Genomic DNA, 27,572 nt, shown 5'->3' on the forward strand with positions numbered 1-27,572 from the left:
CGCCATGACCTCTGTGAAGACCCTGGTAGCGGATGCCAGGCTGAGCTGGAGTGCCGTGAACTGGTAATGATGGTCCTGTATCGCAAAACCGAAGGAACCGTCGATGCCGTACCCAATAGAAATGTGCAGGAAAGCATTCCGAATGTCCACAGAGTAAAGTAAGTCCCCCTGCTCCATGTAGGGGAACACCGAGGGCAAGGACTCCGTTCTGAAGAGGCGAATCCGAAGGTGGCAATTCAACTGCTCGAGGTCAAAGATCGGGGAGAAACGTCTTTTTTTTTTTTCCCGGGTGTACGAAGAGGTTCGAGTAGAAACCAGAAGACCGTTCGTGCCAAGGAACGGGTACAATGACACCTGAGCTTAGGCAGGGACGAGACGGCTTGGAGAACCCATGAGAGGGTTGAATTAGCGGGAGGGAAAAAGGTCTTCCTGGAGGGAAAAAGGTCTTCCTGGGGGCAAAAAAAATTCCATCTTGTAGCCGGGTGTAACGATCACCCTGACCCAAGCGTCGTCAACCGCAGACAACCAAGTCTCCGAAAAAGAAGAAACCTGCCTTCCACCCTGGAAAGAAACCCAGGTAGGCATGACCCATCACTAAAGGAGAATCTGTGATAGGGGGATCCAGAGGACTTAAAGACAGGTCCTAGGCCTCTAGTGAGGAATAGCTTGAAGAAAGGTTTCCTTCTTTCCCCTTGTGCTTATCGGCCCTGCTGGAAGGAACCGCCAGAGGAAAGGCAGAGAGGTGCTTTCAGCTCTGGTGGCGTCAGAAGGGATCTGGACCAGCTTGGTCCAAAAGAGCTAGATCTGCTAGCTCCTCTGTAGGAACCGCCGCCATAATCCCCCGGCGAAGAGATCTTGGCCCAGGGCGATATGGCTTTTTCAGCACTCAAGTAGAGGCGAAATTAGGTCAGAGAGAAGTGCATGACACCTCTAAGACAGATACAGTTAAGGCCACAATGTCTGTCCGTAGCGTCCTTGAGAGACGTCGCATCAGGGCTGGACAGAACAGTTTGAGAGGCTAAGCGTGAAAAAAAAAAAAAGCAGATCCACCTTAGGGGGACCGGACCAAATGCTGACAAGGTCTAAACTAAAAAGGTCTAGAACGTCCAGACGTTTTCGTCCCGGGAAGCGTTTGCTGAGAAGTTCCCAGTGTCTAGAGGTGGTAGCCTCAGACTCTTTGGGAAAAAATGCTGGAGGGACGTCTCACCGTCAATGAAACGGAGATGTTCTGAGCAGCTACATGCTCCACTTTTACTTTGAGAGTTTGAACAATAGCCGAAATAAGGCCATCTACCAAGCCCAGCGTCCTAGAAGTCTGACCCACATCCGAGTCAGACTGACTGAAAAGCTACGTCCGACCTGACGTCCATCTCCGAGGAGGGGGAACGGGTAAAGAGGGGCATTCTGGATGCCGCAGAGGGGTCCGGTGAACTGGATGAGGAGCTAGACAGAGTCCGCTTCCTAATTCCTTCTACTGATCTGTCCCTGTGAAGGTCGTGGTCAGGTGCATGCGAATCACCATGGGAGGTGTTCGGGCACTGGTGGCGGCAGACAGATGCGGCATACATTCCAGGACCTGTACCAGGGATTGTGAATTTTCTAGTCAGGTACGAGACTGAGACCTGGCAACAGCCCACTCCGGAGGGAGGGGAGTGCTTTCATCCCGAAAATTGAATCTTCTGTCCGGCTGGGATATGGCAACAGCCCACTCCGAAGGGAGGGGAGTGCCGGCCTCCAGGCAGATGCCGGGGGACCTGGTCTCGCTTCCCTTGTTCCATACCAGATATGTCCTTGTGGACATCGAAGACAGGTGCGTGTGAAACACCATAAAAGGTGTTCGGAGCACTGGTGGCAGTAGACTGATGCAAAAGGCGCCCCAGGACCTGGGTCGTGGACTATGAAACCTCTGTCAGGTCAGATAATGACTGAGACATGGCAGCAGCCCAAGCTATAGGGCAGACACGGTGGAAAAGCTGCAGTATGGGCATAAAAAATGCAGACTGGTCAGAAGGCTACTGCTGTTATACATATGGTGGCCAAAAGGAGAGACCAAGACTGCTGCCGGGGATAGATAAGTCCCTATAAGGTAGACAAAAAGGCAACCAGCCTGGGCTGGTCCTACCTGAACCAGAGATGGCGCTGTCGCTGCCAAGACTGCAGTGTCTCCCAGATATGGTGCCGGATAGAGATGGATGCCTGCCAAGACCGCTGGAGATGCACAAATCTTCGTCCGCTGCTACAGATAGAGACACACTGCCTGCTGTGCCCTCTGGGTCCTGCGGCAGATGGTGACAGACAGTGCACAAATCCACAGATAGTGCATGATGCCAAACTTGCAGGCCTTGAGACGCTATACTTGGGTCGAGTCTCGGGTGACAGGGAGAGAGGGCTAGAGAGGCACACTCACTGACTAAACAAAACAACGTGGCCAACGGGAGGGGGCGTAGCTAAGCCCAAGGCGCACGCCGATTGGCTTGGTAATGCTCAGGGAGCGCACTGATTGGCCGAGGGACACTGACTGGCTTGAGGCTGGCATGAGAGCGTGGTTATGTGGAGACCGGGAGAGAAGGCCCAAAGCCGGGGGCTCAATTAGCAGAAGGAACCAGATAGGCCGTGCCATCTCAGGCTAATGTGCCGGCCGGCGAAAACCAAAGAAAAGAGCCCCTCCTAATGGCTTACACAGCAGGGGCGCCAGTAGTGACCGGACCTGCCAGGGAGAGACAGGTACAGCGCCATGCTGCGGAGCGGCGGGCGTGATCCAGCCAGAGCTGCGCTGGGAGGCGTGTCCTGGACGTAGCCAGGATTATCTAACCCAGCGCCGCCTCCCCTCAGGCACGAAAGAGCGCGAAAGATGAAGCTGCGGCCTGATAGGCTGACAAGCGGAGGAGGCGTGTGCGACCTGCAAACGGCCCAATTGCCGGCGCCGGGGATGACGCACAGAAGAGGGGGGGGGGGTGCCCGTCGGAGGAAAAGAGCGAGATAATAGGATGGCACGCCAAGGGGCGTCCGGCATAGAAGATGGCTAGGGAAACTAAACATGCCAACCGGGGGGCATGTCTGGTCAATAAAGGCATGCCAGAGAGGGGGGCGTGCCCCTGACTTAAAATGGCCAAAGGGAAGAAGAAAGCCTACAAAACGAAAATTTAACCTGTGGACCCGGGAGGAAGGAGGCTGTCTACAGCGGGGACCTATACACTGGTAAACGGGGGACCCGCTGGCTTACCACATGCTTGAATCCGGCTCCTCTTGATAGATGAGGATTGCATCAGGAGCCCTCAGAAGTGAGAGGGGCCTGGAAATGAAGATCCTCCTTCCTGCACCGTCTCCGGACTGTGCAGAAGACGGTATCGACCCCTTATTAAAAAGGGGGAAGGCCACCACCGTCTTCCTTTCAGACCTCTCCGAGGAGAGGGGTGAGGAGGGGATAAGGCAAGGACTGGCCACCGATAGTCACCCTGAAACACCCCAAAAAGGGGACAGGGGACAAGTCCTGCCAGCGGGTCAGAGTGTGGGCGACGTGGGTGACACCACATTGCTCTCTCGGTCGCTTAAATGTGGGAAAACAGGGTGAGCAATCTGCACCCTGTTACCCGGACGAGCTGTATCTGAAAAACAAAGCGAAAATGATTAATAAGTTCACACAGAAACCTGTGAAAGAAAAAACACTGCAGATCTGCACACTGCACTGAGGTACTTCCTGCCTGTCAGTGGGTGTTTGCTATGGAGGAGGAGCCAATTTTTGCTTTATTTGCATAGTGTCAGCCTCCTAGCGACAGTAGCAAACACCCCATGGTTACCTGTGTCCCCCAATGAAGCGATAGAGAAAAACAGGATTTTTTGTTGCTTACCGTAAAATCTGTTTCTCTGAGCCTTCATTGGGGGACACAGGAACCATGGGTGAATGCTGCTGCTACTAGGAGGCTGACACTATGCACACAAAAAAAGGTTAGCTCCTCCTCCGCAGTGTACACCCCACCGACTGGCATTATGATAATCAGTTAGTGAGAAAAGGAGATTTTTGTGTACTCACCGTAAAATCTCTTTCTCTTAGCCTTTAATTGGGGGACACAGAACCGTGGGTGTTATGCTGCTGTCCACTAGGAGGCGACACTATGCATAATCTGAAAAAGATTAACTTTGGCTCCTCCTCTGCAGTATACACCCCTGGACGGCGTCAGCCTTCTCCAGTTTTGTGCAAAAGCATTAGGAGGAATATACCAGAAACATAACCATGCCTGTAAAAAAAAAAGGCTACTATAAACAGGCTCAAACAACAATATGAGAACCCAACCGTAACAACGGCCCGCAAGGGCTACAGGGTGGGAGCTGTGTCCCCCAATTAAAGGCTAAGAGAAAGAGATTTTACTGTGAGTACACAAAAATCTCCTTTACTCTGTCGCCTTATTGGGGGACACAGAACCGTGGGACGTCCTAAAGCAGTCCCTGGGTGGGAAGCAGTGGACGAATATTGTGCTGACAGTCCCCTAGACTTGGAGTACTGCCGCCTGCAGGACCCGTCTACCCAGGCTCGCATCCGCTGAGGACTGGGTATGCACTCTGTAGTGTTTTGTAAATGTGTGCAGGCTAGTCCAAGTGGCTGCCTTACACACTTGATGTGCTGAGGGCTTGATGCCGAATGGCCCAAGAGGCCCCTACCGCCCGCGTAGAGTGTGCCGTGATACCGGCCGGAAGAGGAGAATTGTTGAGGCGGTAAGCCTCTTGAATGGTGGACTTGATCCACCTAGCAAGGGTGGCTTTGGAAGCCGGTAGGCTCTTGCGAACGCCTTCTGGAAGAAGGAAAAGTGAATCAGACTTCCGGAAAGGAGCAGTCCTAGACACGTAAACACTCAATGCCCTGACAAGGTCAAGCGTATGCAGAGCCTTCTCTACCCTATGAACGGGAGCCGGGCAAAGAGACGGTAGTGATATTTCCTCATTGAGGTGGAAGCTGGACACGACCTTCGGAAGGAAGGATGGTACTGTACGGAGAACCACCTTGTCCTGATGAAAAACCAGGAAGGGTTGTCTGCAGGAAAGAGCTGAAAGTTCAGACACCCTGCGTAGCGAGGTGATTGCCACCAGGAAAACCACTTTCTGCGATAGAAAGCGGAGTGAGACCACCCTAAGGGGTTCAAAAGGAGGTGACTGTAGTGCTGTCAAGACCAGGTTGAGGTCCCACGTCTCCAACGGACATTTGTAGGGGGGAACCAATCGGGAAACCCCTTGGAGAAAAGTCTACACTTGCGGCTTGTTAGCAATACGCCTCTGAAAGAGCACTGAAAGCGCTGACACCTGGCTCTTCAGCGAGCCCAGGGATAGCCCGGCGTCCTGGCCTGACTGAAGGGACCCGAGGGCCTTTGGAAGAGAATAGGGAAGTGGAATCTGCCCACGAGAGTCGCACCATGTGAAGAAAAACCTTCCAGGTACGATAGTAAATCCTGGCTGAAGTTGGCTTTCGAGCCCTGATCATGGTTTTAACAACGTCCGGTGAAAAACCTGCTTGGGTCAAAACCCAGGTCTCAATGGCCACGCCGTCAAATTGAGAGCCCCTGAGTTCTGGTGGAAGAACGGGCCTTGTGACAGGAGGTCGGGACGTGTGGGGAGACGCCAGGGAGCGTCTGCTGCGAGTTGCACGACGTCGGAGTACCATGTACGCCTGGGCCAGTCTGGAGCGATCAGAATGGTGGGAACACCCTCTTGTTTGATCTTCCTCAGGACTCTGGAGATCAGGGGGAGGGGTGGAAAAATGTACAGAAGCTGGAACTGGGTCCAGTCCTGAACCAGGGCATCTGCTCCGAGCGATCGCGAATCGCGCGTCCTGGCCATGAAATTGGGAACCTTGGCATTGAGATGGGATGCCATCAGATCCACGTCCGGGGTCCCCCAACGATGACAGATCTGACCGAAGACTTCGGGATGGAGAGACCATTCCCCAGAGTCCATTCCTTGTCGGCTGAGATAGTCGGCTTCCCAGTTGTCCACGCCCGGAATGTGGACCGCGGAGAGTACCGACCTTGCATCCTCCGCCCACTGTAGGATACGCGTTACTTCGGTCATCGCCTGGATGCTGCGGGTGCCGCCTTGATGGTTCACGTATACCACTGCCGTGGCATTGTCCGACTGTACTCTGATATGAAAGTCTGCCAGCAAGTGATGGAAGGCTTGCAACGCCAGGAAGCTGGCCCAAATTTCCAGGATGTTGATGGGCATGGTCGATTCCCTTGGTGACCACCTGCCTTGCGCTCTGTGATGTAGGTGCACCGCGCCCCAACCCATAAGGCTTGCGTCGGTGGTCAAAACCTTCCATTGACCAGAGAGAAAGGATTTTCCCCTTGCAAGCGAGGTTGGCTTGAGCCACCAGTGCAGGGACCTCCTGGTGTTTGCTGATAACCGGAACTCCCTGTCGAGGGAGAACGGATTCCTGTCCCAGGACTTGAGGATGGCCAGTTGAAGGGGTCTGAGGTGAAACTGGGCAAATGGTACCGCCTCCATTGCTGCTGCCATCCTGCCAAGTTCTCTCATGGCATACCGGAGAGATCTGGGGGACTTGCGGAGGAGTGTGTGAACTCCCAGACGGAGAGCCAGTGCCTTGTCCCTGGGGAGGATCACCAGACCCTTGGAGGTGTCGAATAGCATCCCCAGGAAGGTCAGAGACTGACTCGGGGTAGTCGAGGACTTCCGTAAATTGACTAACCATCCCAGGCACGTCAGAGTGTCGATCGTGATCGAGACGTTGACCTCGCAGTCCTTGAGGGTGGGGGCCTTGATGAGAAGGTCGTCCAGGTATGGAACGACTACTATGCCTCTGGAGTGCAGAACATCCATGGTAGCTGCCATGACCTTTGTAAATGTTCTGGGGGCCGTGGCCAGACCGAACGGGAGGGCCACAAGCTGATAATGGTCTTGGTTGATTGCGAATCTGAGAAACCTCTGATGGGCGGGAGCAATCGGTATATGCAGGTATGCGTCCTGTATGTCTATGGAGGCAAGATATTCTCCTTTTTCCATAGACGCAACGATTGACGGGAGGGATTCCATGCGGAAGTGACGAACTCGAACGTACTTGTTGAGTTGCTTGAGGTCTAGTATGGGTCGGACGCTGCCTCCCTTCTTGGGCACCACGAACAGGTTGGAGTAGAACCCTCGGAAGCGCTCTTCTGCTGGGACTGGCACTATGACTCCTGCTCGCAGGAGGGAAGAAACCGCTTGACGGAAGGCCTGAGCTTTGAGCGGGGATTTTGGAGGGACAGATGGAAAAAACCTGTGCGGTGGGCTGGTAGTAAACTCGATTTTGTATCCTGAAGACACTATTTCCTTGACCCACTTGTCTTCTGTAATAGGCAGCCAGACCTGCTGAAAGAGTAGCAGTCGTCCGCCAACAAGTGGGGTGTCTTCGAGAGGGCATGAGTCAGGACGAGGGAAAAGTCTGAGGTTTTCCTCCTTTAGGTTTTGCCTGGCTTGCCTTTGATTGCCAGTTCCTGTCCGGCCTCTGTGCCGCACGTGTGTTGTCCCTGCGGGGGGAACGATTACGGTTTTGTGCTGGGCGTGAGACGGACCAGCCCGAAGAATTCCGAAAGGATCGGAAACGAGATTGATTACGCCTTTTAAACGTGCGTTTTGGTCTTAGTTGAGGGAGGGAAGTACTTTTGCCCCCGGTAGCATTGGATATCATTGTATCCAGCTTTTCACCAAAAAGACGGCCACTGAAGTACGGGAGATTTGTTAGGGACTTTTTTGAGGCCGCATCCGCTTTCCATTCTCTTAGCCAGAGAATACGCCGGATTGTAATGGCGTTTGATGCTATTCCCGCTATTCCTCTTGCAGAGTCCAACGCTGCAAGGACCATGTAATCTGCCACCACTGCAATTTGCACCGCCTGGTCCGCCATCTGAGGATTTGAAGCTTGAAGGCCCTTTTGCAATAGAGCAGCCCAAGCCATGATGGCCTTGGCTGCCCAGACTGAAGCAAATGCGGGAGCCAAAGAGGCACCTGCGGCTTCAAAGATTGAACAAGCCATGCGTTCGACTTGTCTGTCTGCCGTGTCCTTGAGGGTTGATTGTCCGGCAGCGAGAGAAGCGTTTGTGCTGCCAGCCTAGAGACTGGAGGGTCCACTTCAGGCGGATCTGTCCAATCCTTGGTGTCTTTCTGTGGAAAGGGGTATTTTGCTTCCAAATACTTGCGATTGGCGAATTTTTTCTCAGGCTGCGAAAAATGCTTAGAAAGGATTTTTTTAAATTACGGGTGATTAGGGAAGACCTTCGATGGTTTTTGAACACTTTCAAAGGAAATGTTGTGTTCTGGTGCTTCCGGGGTTGGATCTGAAATGTCCAGCACCCGAAGGATGGAAGAGACGATATCCTCAACTATCGCAGTATTGCTAGGGGGACAAGGGAGCAAAGCGTTCTCTGTTTCGTTATCTGAATTGGAGTCACATATGCCCTCTGAGTCCTGCGCATCGCTAAGGAGCTCCCTAGCGGGCGAACTAGAGCGGAGGTTTCCCGTAGTCTGGGATCATTGTGGAGATCCGCATTGTCCTTCTCTATCAGGGGACGGCCTCGGTGACCTGAGGCCACTGTGTCTTTCCCAGGAGGGGGAAGACCTATTGCTATGTGAGGACACAGCTGAACGCGACCTGTGGGTCCGCTTACGCCTCGAACTGTCGGAAGCGCCCTGATCATGAGACCGGACGTCCCTTTGCTGGGTAACGTTCATAGCCGAGACATGACCCTGCAGAGCCTGCAGTAATGTGGAGGTCAGGTTATCTATAGACTGTGTCATAGACTGCGACATCTGAGTTGCCCATTCCGGCGCAGTAGCGGTCGCAGAAGCGTTGGTAGGGACTTCTTGGGGTTCTGCTCCGGTTTTTTGGGTACAGTCCCGGCCGTGCGGATACGTGCTGCCGCAGGGGAGAGTGGCCTTGCAGGCTGTGCAGACTGCATAAAAGCAGTCTTGCCTGGTTCTTTTCTTTGAGCCCGACATAGTACCTAGGCTGATTAATAGAGACCCTACAGGGGTATCTACGCAGAGGAAAAAGGAGTAGGAGAGCGCTATAGGTTATAGGAATTCACAGCTGAGTACCAAGGACCCAGCTGTGATCTTACCCCACCGGTGCTCCCCTTAGGTCCAGCGCTGATAAGCCCCATGTCCTGTGCCCCCCGGAGACTCTGTGCTGCCTTCCTCCAGGTGCAGCAAGATGGCCACCGGAGAGGGAAGGGGGCGGAGAGCTGGAAAAGGGCGCGCTGGGCCATGTAAAAGCGCGCCCTTCCTGCCTCGATCCGCCCCTTCTATGACACTGCAGTGTCATTTTCGTCATCCGGGGGGGCGGCGGCTTCGGCTAGGCCGAAGCAACGGTCTAAATTAGAGGCCTGATGCCCAGGAGGGCTCCAGAGCGGCGCGGTAGTCCGGGAGGGGGTCGGATTTGCACCGGACCCCCCCAGAATGGGCGACTGGCTAGCGGTGGGGGCAGCAGTGCTAGCGGTTCCTGTGTGGGGGGTCCCTGGAGCGCCATGGAGCCACTGCTGCTGCAGAGGCAGGGGCGCAGAAAGCCCTGTCTCTGCTGTGCCACGTCTGCCTGCACCCTCCCCCGGCCCCAGCAGGATCCCACAGCTGGGCTGGCGTCCCTGGTGCAGAATGCTGTCTGTACTCCGACCCTACCTGCGGCGTCTCAACCTAATGCCCCCTGCGGGGGATTAGGGAGGGTGCGTCTGTCACCGTCAGGGGGTCTTCATCCTGAAGAAGGCTGACGCCGTCCAGGGGTGTATACTGCAGAGGAGGAGCCAAAGTTAATCTTTTTCAGATTATGCATAGTGTCGCCTCCTAGTGGACAGCAGCATAACACCCACGGTTCTGTGTCCCCCAATAAGGCGACAGAGTAAGCAGTAGGAGAAACAAGATTGAAAGAACACAAAAACAGACATCTTAACTGTTAACCATAGAACACAAAACAAAGGAACAGATCAACATGGGAGGGTGCGGTGTCCCCCAATGAAGGCGCTGAGAAACAGGCAAACTTCCATTAGGTCGTAGAACTCACCACAGCCGCCTGCAAGATCCTTCTGCCTAGGTTGGCGTCCGCCGAAGTGCAAGTATGGACCCTGTAAAATTTGGCGACTGAAGACCATGTTGCCGCTTTGCAAAGCTGCAGTGCCAAAGCCCTGTGGTGCACTGCCCAGGATGCGCCCAAAGCCCGGGTAGAGTGAGCCCTAATCCCAGGAGGGGGCACTCTGTTCTTGACCCGGTAAGCCTCCAAAATTGCTGTTTGATCCAGCGAGCAATAATCACCTTGGAGGCCGGCAGGCCTCTTCACGCACCATCTGGAATGACAAAAAGAGTCCCGTCCGTCTTCCGAAAAGAAGCAGTTCTCGCCAGGTAGACTCCCACCGCCCTGACCAGGTCTAGCTTGCTCATGGAACGCTCCATCGGATGAGTCAGAGCAGGACAAAAAGGTAGAACAATGTCCTCATTTTGGTGGAAGGCGGACACCACCTTGGGGAGGAAGGAAGGCGGAGGCCGCAGGACCACCTTGTCCTGGTGAAGAACCAAGAAGGGAGATCGACAAGAAAGTGTCGCCAACTCCAAGACACGCCGGATGGAGGTGATTGCCACGAGAAAGGCCACCTTCCGGGACACAAAAAAGAGGCTCAAAGGGAGAACCTTTTAGGGTCTCTAGGACTAGATTGAGATCCCAGGTTTCCACGGTGGCCCGATACAGAGTTGCTGCATGCGCTACACCCTGAAGGTCTTGACCTGCAGTCAGGAGGATAACGTCTTCTGGAAAAGAATGGTAAGCGCTGGTACTTGACCCTTTAGAGAACTAAGGGCAAGACCTTTGTCCAAGCCTGCCTGGAGAAATGCCAAAATAGAAGGGAGAGAAAAGGACATAGGCGGGGTGTGATTGGACTCGCACCAGCTGATAGCAGATCCTGGAAAACGGTGGCTTCCTAGCCCTGATCATGGTGTGAATTACCCCCGATCTGAAAGACCTGACGCTTTCAGAACCGCGGTTTCAACAGCCACGCCGTCAAATTGAGCGACTGAGAATTCGGGTGGCAGATCGCATCTGTCTGGGAGCCTCCAGGGAGCATACACGAGAAGGTTGACGATGTCCGCGAACCAAGACCTTCTGGGCCAATCCGGTGCAATGAGAATGACTGGCACCCCTTCTGCCTTAATCATCTTCAACAGCTTGGGAAGAAAGAGAGGGAACAGATATGGGAGCACGAACTGTGACCAAGGAATGCTCAGAGCATCAGCGCCCACCGCGGGAGGTTTGCGGGCCCTGGAAACAAAACCATGGAACTTTCCTGTTCAGACAGGACGCCATAAGATCCACATCCGGGGTCCCCCAACGAAGGCAAATTTGATGGAAGACCCCCTGCTGCAGGGACCATTCCCCCTGCTGCAGGGACCTCGCGGCTGAGAAAGTCGGAGGCCCAGTTGTCCATGCCGGGAATGTGCGGATATCACTGGAACTGTCACCTCTGCCAAAGGAGGATTTTGGAAACCTCGGCCAACACCAAGGACCTCCGAGTCCCTCCCTGGTGGTTGACGTATGACACCGCTGTGGCATTGTCCGTCTTAATTTGAATTGGCAGACCACCGAGAAGCCTTTCCCAGTGGAGGAGGGACAGAAAGATTGCCCGTATCTCGAGGACGTTGATCGGCAGAGCAGACTCTTGTACCAACATCCCTTGACGGTCAGATGGCGAAAAACCGCACCCCAGCTGAGAAGGCTGGCATCCGTCGTCACAACCTGCCAGTGGACGGGAAGGAAGGACCGGCCCTGGGAGAGGAGAGGTGATGTCAGCCACCAATTGAGGGACTGTTTGGACCGGAACGAGAGCCGAATTGGCCGATCCAGAAAAGAGACAGACCTGTTCCACTGCGAAAGGATGGCCTGCTGACGCGGTCTTGAGTGGAATTGCACGAAGGGGATTGCCTCCGACGTTGCCACCATCCTCCCTAGGACCTTCATGGCTGATCGGAAGGATGTAAGCCGAGGGCCCTGAAGCAAGCAAACTTCCCACCGTAGAATTATTCTTTTTTCTTCAGGGAGAAAGACCCCTGTCCGATAGGTGTTAAACAACATGTCTAGAAACACGAGGCGTTGTGTCGGAAACAAGTAAGGACTTCTTCCTGTTGATGAGCCACCCGAATCGGGACAGGGTGTCGAGGACGATGGTCAGACTTTCGTGAGCCTGGGAAAAAGACGGAGCTTTGATGAGGATGTCGTCGAGGTACGGAAAGAGCACTAGACTCTGATCCTCAAGATGGCCATTAACGCTGCCATGATTTTTGTGAAAACCCTGGGAGCGGTGGCGAGACCGAACGGCAGGGCGACAAACTGATAATGCTCCTGATCTACCGCAAAAACGCAGGAATTTTTGATGTCCTAGGAATATAGGGACATGCAGATAGGCATCCTGTCTATTGAGCACCTGAATTCCTGCGCCTCCATGGAAGCGATTACTGTACGAAGGGACTCAATCCTGAAATGTCACAGGCGGACCCTTTTGTTCAGTAACTTGAGATCCAGAATGGGTCGAACCAAACTGTCCTTTTTCGGCACCACAAACAGGTTTGAGTAGAAACCTGTGAAACGTTCTGTTTCTGGTATGGAAACGATCACCCTCGAACTGAGGGAGTCGATGGATGCAAAGAAACCCAGGACCAAAGCAGGGTCTCTTGGAGGTTGGGATTCAAAGAATCAATCCCAGGGCAAAGAAACAAATTCTATTATGTATCCAGAGAATACAACTTCCCTGACCCAAGCGTCCTCCACCGAGGCGAGCCAAACGCTCTGAAGGAAAGGAGACGGCCGCCCAACTGCGGAGATGCGCTGGGGTATCGTTGACAGTCATGCAGAGGTAGACCTTCCAGGTCTGGACCTGGTGTATCTACCATGGGAGAGCGCCAGGAAGGGGTGGGCCTAAAGGAAACTTTCTTCCTATCTTGGCGCGCTTGTGGCCTCTGCTGGTGGGAAGGGGTCTCTGTCGACGCGAAACGACAAAAGGGCCGAAAAGACCGAAACTGCCGCTTCGGAGGAAGCCGACGGGATTTGGACTGGGAAAGAAGAGAGCTTGTGCCCCCAGTGGCATCTTTAATAATCTGGTGCAGCCTGGCACCGAAAAGACGCGATGCCTGAAAAGGCTGGCTGGTAAGGGACTTTTTTGATGACAAGTCCGCCTGCCAGGCCTTAAGCCAAACTGTACGCTGAATGGCAAAGACATTGCTGGAAGCCAGAGCTGCGCAAGACGTGGCATCCAAGGAGGCAGAGACCAAATACTCGCCTGCATGATAAATATGGTTGGTGAGCTCTGCCAGCTGTTCTGGTTGGGCCCCAACCAGAATGCCTTGGCAGAGATCCTTAGCCCATTTGACTATGGCCTTTGAAACCCAAGTGGAAGCAAAGGCCGGACCTAGCGCAGACACGGCCGCTTTGAAGGCTGACTTCGAAAGGGATTTTATAATTCTGTTATTAGAATCCCTTAGAGATGCTCCACCAGAAATAGGGAGGACTGTGTTGGCACACAACCTAGAAACTGGCAGGTCCACGGAGGGAGAAGCTGTCCAGTTGGCAGTGAGCTCCAGAGAAAAAGGATATAACACGCCAAAGCGCCTTCCTCTTTGAAAGCGTCTGGTCGGATTTTCTCTTTCCATGGCCAGAAGCTTCTCGAAGTCCAAATGAGGAGCGAAGACCTTGGAAGGTGGTTTGGACCGTCTGAACGAAACCGCCTGATATGCGGGTTAAGCAGGGGAGTCTTTGATGCCAAAGTTCCGGTTGATCGTCCCAATGAGGCTCTGAACCATACCCCTCATGTTACCTATTTGGTCCGAATCCAGCTCCAAAACATCCTCAGGTGCATCCAAGAACGCCTAAACTGACTCAGGAGAGGAGGACCGGGAAGAAGAGAGCTGATGGGATGGACCGTGGGGCGAGATGGAACGGGAAGAGGACCGAGACCGGTGCTCCTGTCTGGATCTTTTGCGGCCTATGTTGGCAGGCTCGGACGGAGCTTCCTGTGACCTGCTGGTTACTGAGGAAGTCTGCAGAGGCAACTTATCAAGTACTGGCATCAGGGTCTGAGACACCCTGGTGAGGTCCGCCACAGATCGTGGCAAAGAGAAAGCCCACCCTGGGATAGGGCACTCGCTCTCACGTGGGTCAGAAGGGGGCTCCTGGTCGGGGGACACAGTGGGGTTGCAGCAGGCCTGACAGAGGGGAGAGGACTGACCTGAGAGAAGTTTGCATTTACAAGACGAACATGCAAAGTGTCTGACTAAATTAGAAGACGAGGAAGAGGAGGAATATGGAGGACGAGAGCGATGTGACTTAGAATTAGATATGATGAGCAGACCCGAACAGTGAAGATGGGGGGGCGGAGTCATGACGCAGGACAAGGCCAAAATTGAAGTCGGGGCCTAGATTAAACCCGGCGCCCACCGGGGAATGTGGGGCAGCGCAGAGGTACCAAAAGGCATTGGAACTACCACAGCGATTACCCCCAAGCTGGGAGACCTCACAAAACAGGTAGCCCAGTTTGAACGTGTCGGGAGCAGGGGAACTGCAGAGACCAAGGGGACGGCGGTCCGCAAAAGACATTCTAAGATAAAGGCCCTGGACCCCTATGTTGTAAGGCACCCGTGATTTCCCCTGATATACCCATGTACCACAGCCCAGGGTCCTGCTTGTAGGAAAGAAAGGGACGCATGGGAAATATCTTTTTAAAATGTATTTACGACTTTCATATCTTCTGACGGGAAGACATGAGGATACAGGGTGGCAGTACACACCATACTCAGTCTTTGTGGGAGTACAGTTGTGACTATTCACACTGTATCCCTCTGGAAACCTGAAAAGGAACGACACACACTGAGGTAGATATGGGTGTAACGAAAGACCTGTGTCCACCTCCTACTGACACTAAGCTAAACTGATTATCATAGTGCCAGTCGGTGGGGTGTACACTGCGGAGGAGGAGCGAACCTTTTTTTGGGGATAGTGTCAGCCTCCTAGTAGCAGAATACACCCATGCTTCCTGTGTCCCCCAATGAAGCGATGGAGAAAATACATTTGTACATCCATTTCAGCCTATATTCCATCAGTATAAATCCCCAGATCTACGTCCTTCTAAAGAACCTAATAACTGTAAGGTACAATATTGCTACGCTCCAGGAAGACATCCAGGCCTCTCTTGAATCCCGACTGAGTTCGTCATCACCACCTCCTCAGGCAAGGTATTCCAGATTCTCACTGCCCTAACAGTAAAGAATCCTCTTCTATGTTGGTGGAAAAACCTTCTCTCCTCCAGACACATAGAATGCCCCCCCTTATTGGGCTGTGTTTTTCTGTATCAATAAAACACGGATTGTATCAGATCACTAGAGAACTAGGTGTCTAGTGCCTCCTGTTCTACTGCTGTATATCCCCACCCCCTCCACTGACTGGCAGCTATCCATGTACATTGCTATTTAGTGGTGTGGGTGGGGTTATACACAGCTCAGCATTCAGAGCACTGCTAGATCTGCAGCAGAGAAAACAGACTGCATCAAAACACAGCACGCAGACCAGTAATTAACACATCGTTGGAGTCAGGGTCTTCACCCCCTACATCATGCTTTTCTCAGATTGCATAGCAAAAACCTGGTGACAGATTCCCTTTAATATCTGTTGCATAAGAAAAGACCCTGTTGTGATAATTAAATTACTAAGCTGAAGGAATTCGGCATCATTACGGCAAAATCGCATGCAATTACGCACTACAATACAAGAGTAAAAAAAAAAAAAAAAAACCTGTAATACACAACAAATTTACAGGGGTGTCTAATGCCAAGCTTGTGCATCCATGTTTGACGTGTGGACTAACAGGTTTACACATGCCCAGATGTTGGTTAACTGCAGGAAACTTACTGATTCACCCTCCTTCTTTTTGGTTTGTCCCGAGTATGCTTCAATAACACCCAAGTGATACAACTGCCGCACAACTGACAGAGCACAAGACTGGGCAGCCAGTCTTTTGTTAGATCCATGTTCTCGAGCGTTTATGCCTGGAAGATAAAGTACATAAAGCAGTTACTTAAGCCTCATTCAGTCGGCAGTGTTTTTTTCAGATTTTCATCAGTGGCTTTGATCAGAGTTAATTTTTACTATGTGCAATTTTCCTGTACCCAAAAAAAAGTGTGTGTGTGTGTGTGTGTGTGTGTGTGTGTGTTCCAAAGAAAAACCTGCAGACGGCAACAGAGAACTTTTGAAAAACTACAGGAATGAAAAGGCTTACAAAAAGGGTGTCAGACAAAAACAGAAGGGACTATAAAAGTCCATGGGAAGTCTCAATCAGCAATCTGTCATAGACACTTATGCACACCCAAGACTAAGTAGTATGAGGGGAAAAAAAGGGGTTCAACCCCAATCATTTAAGTGATGTTATATGTGCTACTGTCTCTAACAGACATGTAAAAGCTAAACACTATAACAACCCCTCTATAAAATAACTCCAGAGTGGCACTAGCCGCAGGAAAGGTGGGCAGTGAATGGTTGGTTAATACCTTGCAATTTCAGCCGAGGACTATCCCTGGATGTCCCTTCTGCCCAGGGATATTCCTCAGCTGATATTGCAAGGTATTAACCATTCACTGCCCACCCTTCTCTGGAGCTATTTTATAGAGGGGTTGTTATAGTGTTTAGCTTTTACATGTCTGTTAGAGACAGTAGCACATATAACATCACTTTAATGTGCTACTGTCTCTAACAGACATGTAAAAGCTAAACACTAACAACCCCTCTATAAAATAGCTCCAGAGAAGGGTGGGCAGTGAATGGTTAATACCTTGCAATATCAGCTGAGGAATATCCCTGGGCAGAAGGGACATCCAGGGATAGTCCTCGGCTGAAATTGCAAGGTATTAACCAACCATTCACTGCCCACCCTTCCTGCGGCTAGTGCCACTCTGGAGTTATTTTATAGAGGGGTTGTTATAGTGTTTAGCTTTTACATGTTGGTTAGAGACAGTAGCATATATAACATCACTTTAATGATTGGTGTTGAACCCCCTTTTTTGCCTCATACTACTTAGTCTTGGGTGTGCATAAATGTCTGACAGATTGCTGATGGAGACTTCCCATGGACTTTAGTCCCTTTTTCTATTTTTTGTATACATGTGTTTTTTAATTGTGTTAATAAAGATGTTGTTTTAAAACTTTTATACCATTGTGTGGTACCAATTTTTCATTATTTGGTTACCATAAAGTGATAATTATTAATGGTGGTATATTACCCTTAATTGGGATTTTGTGATTATTGGGCAATTATTGTGATTACATTAGGAATGAAAAAGGCATAATATCGGTCATAGACAGAGAGGAGGTAGATGGAAACTTACTGCGTCCGAGCTGCTTAACATACAAGTGCATTTCAGCAAAAAAGCTCCTGCAACAACAGATAGAGGTTTTAACATCAAAGAAAAAATTACCCCTCTATTCCCCCAGGAAACGGCACCATATTGGGCCTATAACAAACACATATACACACATACGTGGCAGATTACAGTATAGTTAGTAGTTACCACCTTTTCTAGCCATTTATAAAATCACCAGAGTAGCCAGCGCGCTCACGCAAAACACAATGTAAGTAGTAAGTCGCAACTTCTGCCATTACATAGGACCAGCCAGTCTTTCAACCCCAGCATCACTGACCTGCGCATCGCTCCCTAGCGGACAGCGCCTGTGTGTTTCTCAGCCGGCCTTTTGTTCACCTGAAGAAAGTGACACCAGGAATCAGCAAGCAGCCATTATTTCACATGGGATTACTTAGTCCAGCCTAAGTATTAGCCCATGTTTTAAAGACAAAAAAGCCGATTCCTGTAGTCACCAGATTTGGTCCCAACAATCAGAGCCCGTTATGTTTAACTGTTTACAAGTAACAGAAAACATCACGCAATGAACGTAAACCAAGAATTATTTTTAAACTGGAAGTTAAAAAAAAAAAATAATACTGCAGGACTTAAATGACTGAATCCATTTCACCCCTGATTATATCGATTATAATTCATAAAATTGCACTAGTGCAGACAATTTTGAGGTGTACGAGTTTTACTGGGAGTAATGGAGGTGCTCCCTGTAATGCTCTATTACAACGACAGGCTGAGAAACACACATGCACTGTGAGAGCGGTCTGCCCTGGAGGTGGGACGGAGGACGTAAAGGGAAGCATATTTGGAACCACGTCATGCTTTAATCATCCATGGTTTCCAAGGAGGAGCAGGCGACTGAAGGAGAGCGATTCTCTAGGACTTTGCAAGAGATGTACAACATTGTTCATTTTGGCAATTTCTACAAAAGAGATCCTTAGAATATCTTCACAGAGTCATCTGTTGATATGGATTTCTTCAAGCCCTATTCAGCCTTGTTGCAGAAATTTTGCAGTTGTCCTATCCATCTATAAATGGATTTTCATAAGTTTTTATTCCACGTTTCTATTTTCACCATTTTCTTCCTTATGAAAAAAAACCTCCAAGCTTCTCCTACCCTTTAAACAATAAAAAGATAAAACTTGCTATCAGGAGAATAACAGGATTTTTGGTTGCTTACCGTAAAATCTGTTTCTCGGAGGCTTCATTGGGGGGGACACTGGAACCATGGGGTGCATGGGGCTGCCACTAGGAGGCTGACACTATGCACAGAAAAAGGTTAGCTCCTCTTCCGCAGTATACACCCCACCGACCGGCACCAATTTCGTCAGTTAGTGAGAAAGCAGTAGGAGAAGTAACAAAATAGAGTGAAACAGGACAACTCAACTGTAACCAACAAACAGAAGAACAGGAGTTGCAGAACATGGAAGGGTGCTGTGTCCCCCAATGAAGGCTCAGAGAAACAGATTTTACGGTAAGCAACCAAAAATCCTGTTTTCTCTATTGCTTCATTGGGGGACACAGGAACCATGGGACGTCCCAAAGCAGTCCCTGGGGAGGGAGAAGCAAACTTCCATTAGGTCTGAGAACTCACCACCGCCGCCTGCAAGATCCTTCTGCCTAGGCTGGCGTCCGCCGAAGCGTAGGTGTGGACCTTGTAAAATTTGGCAAACGTGTGGATCGAAGACCAGGTTGCAGCTTTGCAAAGCTGCAGCGCGGAAGCTCTGTGGTGCACCGCCCAGGAGGCACCCACTGCCCGGGTAGAGTGAGCTCTAATTCCAGGAGGGGGCACTTGATGCTTCACCCGGTAGGCTTCCAAAATTGCCGATCTGATCCAGCGAGCAATAGCAGCCTTGGAGGCCAGCTGACCTTTCCGCGCACCATCTGGAATGACGAAAAGTGAGTGTCTTCCGCAAGGGAGCCGTACTAGCCAGGTAGACCTTCATCGCCCTGACCAGGTCTAGCTTGTTCAAGGTGCGCTCAAGAGGGTGGATTGGACCCGGACAAAAGGACGGAAGAACAATGTCCTCATTTAGGTGGAAAGTGGACACCTCCTTAGGAAGGAAGGAAGGAAGGAAGGCGGGGGCCGCAGGACCACCTTATCCTGGTGGAGCACCAAGGAAGGGGGGCCACAAGAAAGGGCCGCCAATTCCGACATGCGCCGGATGGAGGTGATGGCCACCAGAAAGGCTACTTTCCAGGAGAGAAGGGATAGGGAAACTTCCCTAAGAGGTTCAAAGGGTGAACCTTGAAGAGCCTCCAGGACCAGATTGAGATCCCATGGATCCACGGGAGCGCGGTACGGAGGTGCCGCATGAGCCACCCCCTGAAGAAAAGTCTTGACCTGCGGTCGGGAGGATAACATCTTCTGGAGAAGAATGGAAAGCGCCGAGACTTGACCCTTTAAAGAGCTGAGGGCAAGGCCCACGTCTAGGCCTGCCTGGAGGAACACCAGGATAGAAGGGAGTGAAAAGGCCATGGGCGGAAACGTCATTGGCCTTACACCAAATGAAATAGGCCTTCCACATACGATAAATTCTGGAAGACTATCGCTTTCTAGCCCGGATCATGGTGTGAATAACCCGATCCGAAAAACCTGACCGTTTCAGAACCACAGTTTCAACAGCCACGCCGCTAAATTGAGCAACCGAGAATTGGGGTGGCAGATTGGACCATTAGACAGCAAATCTGCTTTGTCTGGAAGCTTCCAGGAGGCGTCCGCGAGAAGGTTGACGATGTCCGCGAACCAAGACCTTCTGGGCCGATCCGGAGCGATGAGAATGACTGGTATCCCTTCCACCTTGATTTTCTTCAACAGCTTGGAAAGAAGAGGAAGGGGAGGAAACAGATAGGGGAGCTTGAACTGAGACCAGGGAATGGTCAGAGCATCGGCGCCCACTGCGAGAGGCTCTCGGGCCCTGGAGACGAATTGTAGGACCTTCCTGTTCAGGCGAGACACCAGCAGATCTACGTCCGGAGTCCCCCAACGACGGCAAAGCTGATGGAAGACGTCAGGATGTAAGGACCACTCTCCCGCCGCGAGACCCTCGCGGCTGAGAAAATCGGTGGCCCAGTTGTCCACGCCGGGAATGTGCACAGCGGATATCACTGGGACTGATACCTCTGCCCAGTGGAGAATCTTGGACACCTCCGCTAGTGCCGAGGGACTCCGTGTCCCCCCTTGGTGATTGACGTATGCCACCGCTGTGGCACTGTGTCTGAATCCGGATCGGCAGACCCCTGAGAAGCCTTTCCGAGTGAATGAGAGACAGAAAAATAGCCCGTATCTCGAGGACGTTGATCGGCAGAGTTGTCTCTTGTGTCGACCACCGACCCTGAACAGTCCGATTGCGAAACATCGCACCCCAGCCGAGAAGGCTGGCGTCCGTTGTCACAATCTGCCAGTGAATCGGAAGGAATGACCGGCCTAGGGAAATGAGCGGTGACGTCAGCCACCAATTGAGGGACTGTTTGACCCTGGACGAGAGGCGAATTGGACGATCCAGGGAAATGACAGACCTATTCCACTGAGACAGGATGGCCTGTTGAAGCGGTCTCGAGTGAAATTGAGTAAAGGGAATCGCTCCGGCCGTCGCCACCATCTTTCCTAAGACTCTAATGGCTGACTGGAAAGATGGAAACTGGGGGCTCTGCAGCAATCGTACATCCCGTTGAAGAGATCTTCTCTTCGGGGAGAAAGACCCTCGATCGACGGGTGTCGAACAATAAGCCTAGAAACACAAGACGTTGTGTCGGAACAAGACAGGACTTCCTTTTGTTGACGAGCCACCCGAATCTGGACAGGGTGTCGAGAACGAGAGCCTGGGGAAAGGACGGAGCTTTGATTAGAATGTCGTCGAGGTACGGAAAGAGGATGAGACCTCTGATCCTCAACAGGGCCATCAACACCGCCATGATCTTTGTAAACACTGTGGGCGCGGTGGCGAGACCGAACGGCAAGGCAACAAACTGGAAGTGGTCATGATGAATTGCGAAACGCAGGAATTTCTGATACCCGGGAAAGATGGGGACATGCAGATAGGCATCTTAAATGTCTATTGAGCACATGAATTCCTGCACTTCCATGGAAGTGATTACTGAACTAAGGGACTCCATCCTGAAATGTCACAGGCAGACCCTTTTGTTCAGTAATTTGAGATCCAGAATGGACCGAACCGTGCCGCCTTTTTTCGGCACTACAAACAGGTTTGAGTAAAACCCAGTGAAACGTTCTGTTTCGGGAATGGGCACAATCACCCCGGAACTAAGGTGGGGTCTTTTGGAGGTCGGGACTCGAAGAAGCGATCCCGGGGCCGAGAAACGAACTCTATCTTGTATCCTGAGGATACAACTTCCCTGACCCAAGCGTCTTCCACCGACGCGAGCCAGACATTTCTGAAGAAAAGGTGTCGGCCTCCCAGTTGGGGAGGCGCCTCGGGACTTTGTTGATAGTCATGCCGATGCGGACAGTCCAGGTCTCGACCTGGAGGATCTGCCTTGGGAGGAGTGAGATCGCCAGGAGGGAGTGGGCCTAAAGGAGACCTTCCTATCCTGGCAGGCTTGCGGCCTTTGTTGGTTGGAAAAAAAGTTCTGTCGTCGCGACGCGGCGGAAAGACCGAAAGGGCCGAAACTAACGCCTTGGAGGGGGGTCTACGAGGTTTGGACTGAGGGAGAAGAGAGCTTGTGCCCCCAGTGGCGTCTTTAATAATCTGGTCTAGCTGGGATCCGAAGAGACGCGCTCCCTGAAAAGGCAGATTGGTAAGGGACTTTTTTGATGACAAATCCGCCTGCCAAGCCTTAAGCCAAATTGTACGCCGGATTGCAACTACGTTGCTGGACACTTGAGCCGCGCAAGACGCGGCATCTAAGGAGGCAGAGACCAAATATTCACCTGCATGGGAGATCTGGTTGGCTAGCTAGGCCAGCCGCTCCGGCTGGGCTCCATCAAGAATGCCTTGGCGGAGATCCTCCGCCCAAGTAGCTGTGGCCTTTGCTACCCAAGTGGAAGCAAAAACCGGACTTAGCACCGTCGCAGCCGCTTCGAATGCTGACTTTGCTAAAGATTCTATGATCCTGTCGTTAGAATCCCTCAGAGATGCCACACCTGAGATTGGAAGGACCGTGTTGCTAGATAGCCTAGAAACAGGAGCGTCTACAGAGGGGGAAGCCGACCAGTTGTCGGTGAGCTCTTGAGAAAATGGATACAGCACGCCGAGACGCTTCCCTCTTTGAAAGCGCCTGGTCGGATTTTCTCTTTGCCTGGTAAGGAGCTTCTCAAACAAGCGAAGACCTTAGAAGGTGCTTCTGCCCGTCTGAACGAAACCTCCTGATTTGAGGGTTTCGCAGGGGAGTCTGATCTCGAAAGTGTGGTTGATCGCTGCAATGAGGTTCTGTACCGTAACCTTCATGTCCGCGATATGGTCCGAATCCAGCTCTAAAATCCCTTCGGATGGCGCATCCAAGAAGGCTTCGCCTGACTCGGGGGAGGAGGCGGCACGGGAAGGAGACTGCTGGGAAGGACTATGTGGCGAAATGGGGCGAGGAGAGGATTCCAGCCGGAGATCCTGCCTGGGCCTCTTGCGGCTAATGCTGGCTGGCTCAGATGGAGCCTCGTGACCTGCTGGATCCTACAGAAGTGTCCAGGGGCAACTTATCAAGAACGGCCACTAGGGTCTGAGATTAAGGGGATTCACTCTCACGTGGAGCAATAGGGGGCTCCTGGGTGGCAGGCTCAATAGGATTGATGCAGTCGAGGCAGAGGGGAGTGGACTGACCTGAAGGAAGCTTGCGTTTGCAAGATGAACATGCAAAGTACTTGACTAAAGTGCAAGTGGAGGAAGCAGGAGGATGAGCACGATCAGGCTTAGAGTTAAACATAATGAAAGGAAAAACACTGAAGCGGTGTCGGAAGGCTGGGGGACAGGAGGCAGAGGAGGGTGTCAGTCTGCAGTGCAGAGCTTACTCATGGTCCAGTGTCCTGTAGATACTTCCAGCAAGCGATGCTGCACAGCTCGTCTGGACCTGCAGTGGCCACGAGTCCGGCTGACAGGCTGACAAAATGGCGGCAGCCTGAGAGGTGCAGGGTAGAAAGCGCACACTTTCCTGATGAGACCGAGGAAAAGGGATGGGCGGAGCTAACCACAGTTAGGAGGCCAAGATGGCGCCGCCCGCAGACAATAGACAGGCTAGGAGTGGTAGGGCCGAGCGCCGCCCAGCATAACACGGAGGGAGAGAGCGGTGGGCGGGCCTAAAACGGGCAGGAGAGAAGTCCGCTTAAGTATGAAGGCGGGGGCGTGGCTGCGACGCAGAGCAAGGCCCAAAATGAAGCCGGGGCCTGGAGTAAATGCGGCGGCCGCCGGGAAACGCGAGGCGGCGCGGAGACATTGCTGCACTGCCGCGGCGACCGCTCCCGACTGGATCCCTGCCTGGAGCCCGGCTGCAGAGATGGAATAAGATAAGTGCAGCCGGGGGGGGGGGGTTGGCAGGGTGAGGAAAGAGGCCAAAAGCTGAGAGGAACCGTGATTCCTCGGGAGACATGTCACTCAGGAGCCCCATACTTACCCTCTGTCTGTTCCATCTTCTGAGGAGGAAAAACCTGGAGAAAGAAGAGGTATCTTCATTATCCAAGTGGCTGTAGAAGGATGTCCGCGCTTCTTCCAAACCGACAAGCTCTGGTGGGTGAGTGGGTGGGAGACCGGGGACGAGGCCAGTCTGGATCGCATGACACGCAGCCGTGTTAGGGGCTCTTGGTCCTGCTGTGGAGAGCCATGAGGATGTGGAGAGCCATGAGGATACGGAGTGGCAGTACACGCCGTACTCATAGTCTCTTTGTGGGACTACAGATGTGATCCTTCACTCTGTATCCCTCCGGAACCTGAAAAGAAACGACGCACACTGAGGTAGATATGGGTCTAACGAAAGACCCGTGTCCACCTCCTACTGACACTAAGCTAAACTGACGAAATTAGTCCCGGTCGGAGGGGTGTATACTGCGGAGGAGGAGCTAACCTTTTTCTGTGCATAGTGTCAGCCTCCTAGTGGCAGCAGCATACACCCCATGGTTCCTGTGTCCCCCAATGAAGCGATAGAGAAATTAAACTTTTTTCTTCTTGGTAGACACTAACAATACTGTGAGCGATGGATGTAGGCACAACTGGGCACTTCCTAGATTTCATCAGTGCAAAGCGATCTGTCAAAGTGCCAGGCATACCAACAGCCGCCGCTCATAGCACGGTGAGCAGTGACCAATTGCACCATGCATGCCCCCATAACTAAAAGTTGGTGGCTACCGGAAGGAAATACATTAATTTTCTCTCAATAGCCACACTTGCAGTATGGTGGCCGGGCAGTATTGTAATGCCATTTACCAGCAGACTAATGCTGTATCTGCAGGCAAATAGCATATTCAACAGGTTCTTTGTAAAACAATGCTTACAAGCTCAATAGAAAAAAACTTGTAAGCATTGCACATCATCTTCTGCTTATTTTTACAGCAATGGTCAGTCTCCAAGACAACAAGCTGTAAACAGAAGAAAAAAAAAATTTTCATGCATTTTTTTTTAAATTTACAAGCAGTAAATTGCAATATTAGTTAGATTTACAGCTTTAATCCACAATACCAGTTTTTGAAGATGGGAATAACCCTTTAAGACACTGGCAGTTAAATCAAAAGCAGGTAGGTGGTTCACCCGTTCTACCATCCTTTGTGTGAATACCCGCTGCAGGCACACATCAATGAGCTACAAACCTTAGTATGTACTGCAGTTAATATATGGATATTTTTAATGCATGTGCTTAATATCCAGAAATATTGAGGTCAATATTCTCATTGTCATGTGTGTAAATTCGGTTAACCTCCAGGCCACAAGAAAACTGTTAAACTAAGTCTTCCTTGCCATGAATGAAATAATATCGTGGAACCGGCAGCAGAATTCACTAACAATATATTTTGTGCAGCAGATAAACGAGAATCTACAAAACATACTTGTTATGATCAGGCCCCACTTCTGTGTACTTGTAATCGCCTTGTGACTTTTCCTTTTGAAAAAATTGATTGAGACGAGCTTTTGCATTTTCAAGAGTCCAGTTCCCATGCAAACCTGCATTCAAGTCGACCTCTTCAGACTCCAATGTCTAAAATGTCAAGAAGACAACACAAAAGGATTAATTCAGAAGGGAGAAACAAAAAAAAAAAAAAAATTTTAAAGTGTAGGAAAGATTTGCCATCACGGACTGTCCATTTTACTACATTTAAGACCCCCATGCACATTAGACAAACATCAGCAGATTCCACTGATTTCAACAGCTTTGGACAACAGTCTAAGGTGTATGCAGGCAGGGTCGGACTGGCCTACCTGAGAACTAGAGGATTCGCCAGTGTGCCCAGGCACTGACACCTGCTGGCATACAGGGACGGCAGCTGCCTAGGGTCTCCAGCCAGTAGCGTATCGCTAATAGCGGCACACCATGAAGCTGCTATCGGGCTCGTGAGTCAGGGGGACCCGCCCAGTGCCAGGAGAGCAGCAGCGGGTGACAAAAGGCAGAAGCCAGCTGCTGCGGCTTAAGCCTCTCCCTGCTGCTAAAAAAATAGGGATTTTTGGGTACTCACCGTAAAATCCTTTTCTCCGAGCCATTCATTGGGGGACACAGACAGTGGGTGTTATGCTGCTTGCCACTAGGAGGACACTAAGTAAACCAGAAAAAAAGTTAGCTCCTCCCCTGCAGTATAAACCCTCTCGCTGGATGAGAGATCTCCAGTTCAGTGAAAAAAAGCAGTAGGAGCTTAAACAGTCAACAATAACTATGTCAAAACCTAAGAATGCTACAAATGAGCCAGTAGGCTAAACAGGGCGGGTGCTGTGTCCCCCAATGAATGGCTCGGAGAAAAGGATTTTACGGTGAGTACACAAAAATCCCTAATTCTCTTACGCCTCATTGGGGGACATAGAGACAGTGGGACATCCTAAAGCAGTCCCTCGGTGGGGAGCATACATCTGCTAATATCCCATGTAACAATGAGTCAACACTGAGGTACTGCCGATCGCAGGATGCGTCTGCCGAGAGCTGCATCTGCAGAGGCCTGAGAATGAATTTGGTAATGTTTTGTAAAGGTATGCAGACTGGACCAAGTCACAGCCTTGCAGACCTGTTCTGCCGAGGCCTGATGCTGAATGGCCCAAGAGGCACCCACTGACCGGGTAGAGTGCACCTTAGTCCCCGCTGGGACAGGCGCATTCCTGACATGAATAAAAAACAAATCTGAACTGAGAAAAGTAAGTTAATGTGTATGCACAATGTAAGTGCATATAAACACATGACCATTAACCAGAGAAAACAAAAAGCAAAAAACACAAATATCCTGAACTAAAAGTAAAAAATATACTGCAAATAATGCATAAAGGTAATAATAATAATAATAATAATAATAATAATAATAATAATAATAGTATTTAGTAAACATAATTTTGATCAAAATAATGTACAAGCCATCTCGCCACGTCACGGCAACCCTTGTGGGACAGTCCCTACTCTAGTATTTAAAACCTTATCACTTGCCAAGTGGCGTGAATGTGAATAAGGGTCGAGCGACTGAACCACTTGTAACAGCTTAGGCCAGACTGGATGGCTTTCCCAGCTCAGAAAGAGGGCGGTCACACCCATATATGCACTGAATGCACAATGAAATGAATAAAAAACAAATCTGAACTGAGAAAAGTAAGTTAATGTGTATGCACAATGTAAGTGCATATAAACACATGACCATTAACCAGAGAAAACAAAAAGCAAAAAACACAAATATCCTGAACTAAAAGTAAAAAATATACTGCAAATAATGCATAAAGGTAATAATAATAATAATAATAATAATATTATTATTAAGGGTATTTAGTAAACATAATTTTGATCAAAATAATGTACAAGCCATCCCGCCACGTCACGGCAACCCTTGTGGGACAGTTCCTACTCTAGTATTTATTATTACCTTTATGCATTATTTGCAGTATATTTTTTACTTTTAGTTCAGGATATTTGTGTTTTTTGCTTTTTGTTTTCTCTGGTTAATGGTCATGTGTTTATATGCACTTACACTGTGCATACACATTAACTTACTTTTCTCAGTTCAGATTTGTTTTTTATTCATTTCATTGTGCATTCAGTGCATATAT

General features: G+C 50.8%; 1 protein-coding gene across 1 annotated transcript in view; it reads right to left on the reverse strand.

Annotated features, from left to right (window-relative positions):
- The window catches only part of DHX9 (DExH-box helicase 9), a 111,028-nt gene that overhangs the window by 38,638 nt on the left and 44,818 nt on the right, over positions 1 to 27,572 (reverse strand). The window contains exons 6-8 of the mRNA XM_073571335.1: positions 25,391 to 25,539; positions 17,380 to 17,426; positions 15,911 to 16,047 (exon numbers count right to left, since the gene is read on the reverse strand). Of these exons, the coding sequence (XP_073427436.1) occupies positions 15,911 to 16,047; positions 17,380 to 17,426; positions 25,391 to 25,539 (333 nt within the window). The remainder of the gene's footprint in view (positions 1 to 15,910; positions 16,048 to 17,379; positions 17,427 to 25,390; positions 25,540 to 27,572) is intronic.

Source organism: Dendrobates tinctorius, unplaced genomic scaffold, assembly GCF_039654945.1.
Source record: "Dendrobates tinctorius isolate UK_male_01 unplaced genomic scaffold, ASM3965494v1 ptg000029l, whole genome shotgun sequence".
NCBI lineage: Eukaryota > Metazoa > Chordata > Amphibia > Anura > Dendrobatidae > Dendrobates > Dendrobates tinctorius.